At 64.6% G+C, this 1484-nt stretch overlaps 1 protein-coding gene across 1 annotated transcript; it reads left to right on the forward strand.

Annotated features, from left to right (window-relative positions):
• Positions 1 to 96: 96 nt before the first annotated feature.
• On the forward strand, positions 97 to 1268 carry ccnq (cyclin Q). Its single transcript, XM_048619872.1, has 2 exons — positions 97 to 352; positions 879 to 1268. Exons 1-2 carry the CDS (start codon positions 161 to 163, stop codon positions 963 to 965), a joined length of 279 nt encoding a protein of 92 aa, XP_048475829.1. The 5' UTR covers positions 97 to 160; the 3' UTR covers positions 966 to 1268.
• The last annotated feature ends 216 nt before the right edge of the window (positions 1269 to 1484 follow it).

Here is a 1484-nt window from a genome sequence, read left to right on the forward strand (position 1 = left end):
CCCCACCCGATTGTTTCAGGAGGGACCCATGGCGGGGGAGCGAAGGGGTGGCGTGGGCTCCTCGGGAAGAGCTGGAGCGGGTCCTGGCTGGCCTATTCTGATTCCCTGCTATCCCTCTCTCCAGTACCTCCTCCACTACCTGGTCTCCCTGAAGAAGTGGATGAACCGGCACACGTGGGAGAGGACGCCGGTGGCCGTGACCGCATGGGGGGCCCTCCGCGACAGCTACCACGGCACCGTGTGCCTCCGTCACACCCCCCAGCACGTTGCCGTGGCCGCCCTCTACTTCGCCCTGCTCTGTTACGGCGTGGAGGTGCCCGGGGACGCCACGGGGGAGCGGGCATGGTGGCAGGTGAGTTTGTTACGCTCTTTCCCACCCCCTCTCCGCCTTGCTGCCTCGAGGCGAGGGGCTGAGGGAAGGCGCGCGCGTGCACACAAAGGGACAGAGGGGAGCCAGCAGACAATAGCGATCACAACATCGCGGGCGATCGGAGTCAAGCAGGGAATTGGGGGGGTGGGGGATCTCTAGGATGGCATGGTTTGTCCTCTACCCTCCTCCAAATACCAAGATGCGCCCCCTTCACCCCTGTCCTCGAGCTTGTGACACAGGAACAGGAGGCCATTCAGCCCCTCTAACCCCTCGCGACTGTTGGGTTGATGCGGAGAGTGGGGCATTGGGTGGTGGGAGGGGCAGTGCGGGCTTTTTTTGGGAGAGGGCAATCTCTGACGAGAGTCGAGGGTGAGGCCGGGAGGGGGAGGTGGGGGGGAGCGGCTGCGCTCAGCGAGAGACGGTTGAGGGCTGGGATTGGTCCCTTCCCCCCCCCCCTTCGGCACCCACCCACACCCCCCCCACCCCACCCCCACCACCTCCCCAACAGGTCTTCAGCGAAAGCGTGACCAAATCCATCATGGACGCCATCGTCAAGGAGATTGTCCAAATCTACGAGATGGACGCCAGGCCCTGAGGGAGGGAGAAGGGGGTCGCGGCGGTGATTCCTCGGATATGAGACCGGTCTGAGAGTGTGGCGGCCCCCCTCCCCGCCTCACCACACCCCTGCCCCCCCGCCCTCCAATCGTTCGGCGTTCCAGAACCTTCCAGCACCAGGAAGAGTGGCCCCGAGAATCGGAGGGGTTTCTCGGACTGAACGGGAGGAGGGGGGGTCTACGGCGGCAGGGTTTGTGGGGTGAGGGGGTGGGCGGCCATTCTGGCCCTCCCCTGTGCCTTGTTGTATTTTTCTGCCCCATTAAAGTTTTGCCTTCGCCTATCTTTTCTCGTGGCCTTCCCCCCACGCCCCCCACCCCGACCCCAGCAACTTCGGCTATTCCACTGCATGCAGCATGGCGGTGACAGGCGAACCTCACCCCAGGGATGTCCTCAGTGAGAGTCGATCGATAGCGGCAGCAAGAGCGGGTGGGAGGATGGGAATGCTCCAGCGCGTGACTCCCGTCCACCCTCTCTTCCCCCCACCCCACCACCCCCCAAC

The sequence above is a fragment of the Rhincodon typus genome, chromosome 44 (assembly GCF_021869965.1).
Source record: "Rhincodon typus isolate 14 chromosome 44, sRhiTyp1.1, whole genome shotgun sequence".
NCBI classification, from domain to species: domain Eukaryota; kingdom Metazoa; phylum Chordata; class Chondrichthyes; order Orectolobiformes; family Rhincodontidae; genus Rhincodon; species Rhincodon typus.

Bases quoted from the DNA above. Each gene is read 5' to 3' on its own strand.
- ccnq (XM_048619872.1), top strand. From the start codon at position 161: ATGAACCGGCACACGTGGGAGAGGACGCCGGTGGCCGTGACCGCATGG. The intron at 353-878 runs GTGAGTTTGTTA...CCTCCCCAACAG, and splicing joins GGGAGCGGGCATGGTGGCAG to GTCTTCAGCGAAAGCGTGAC.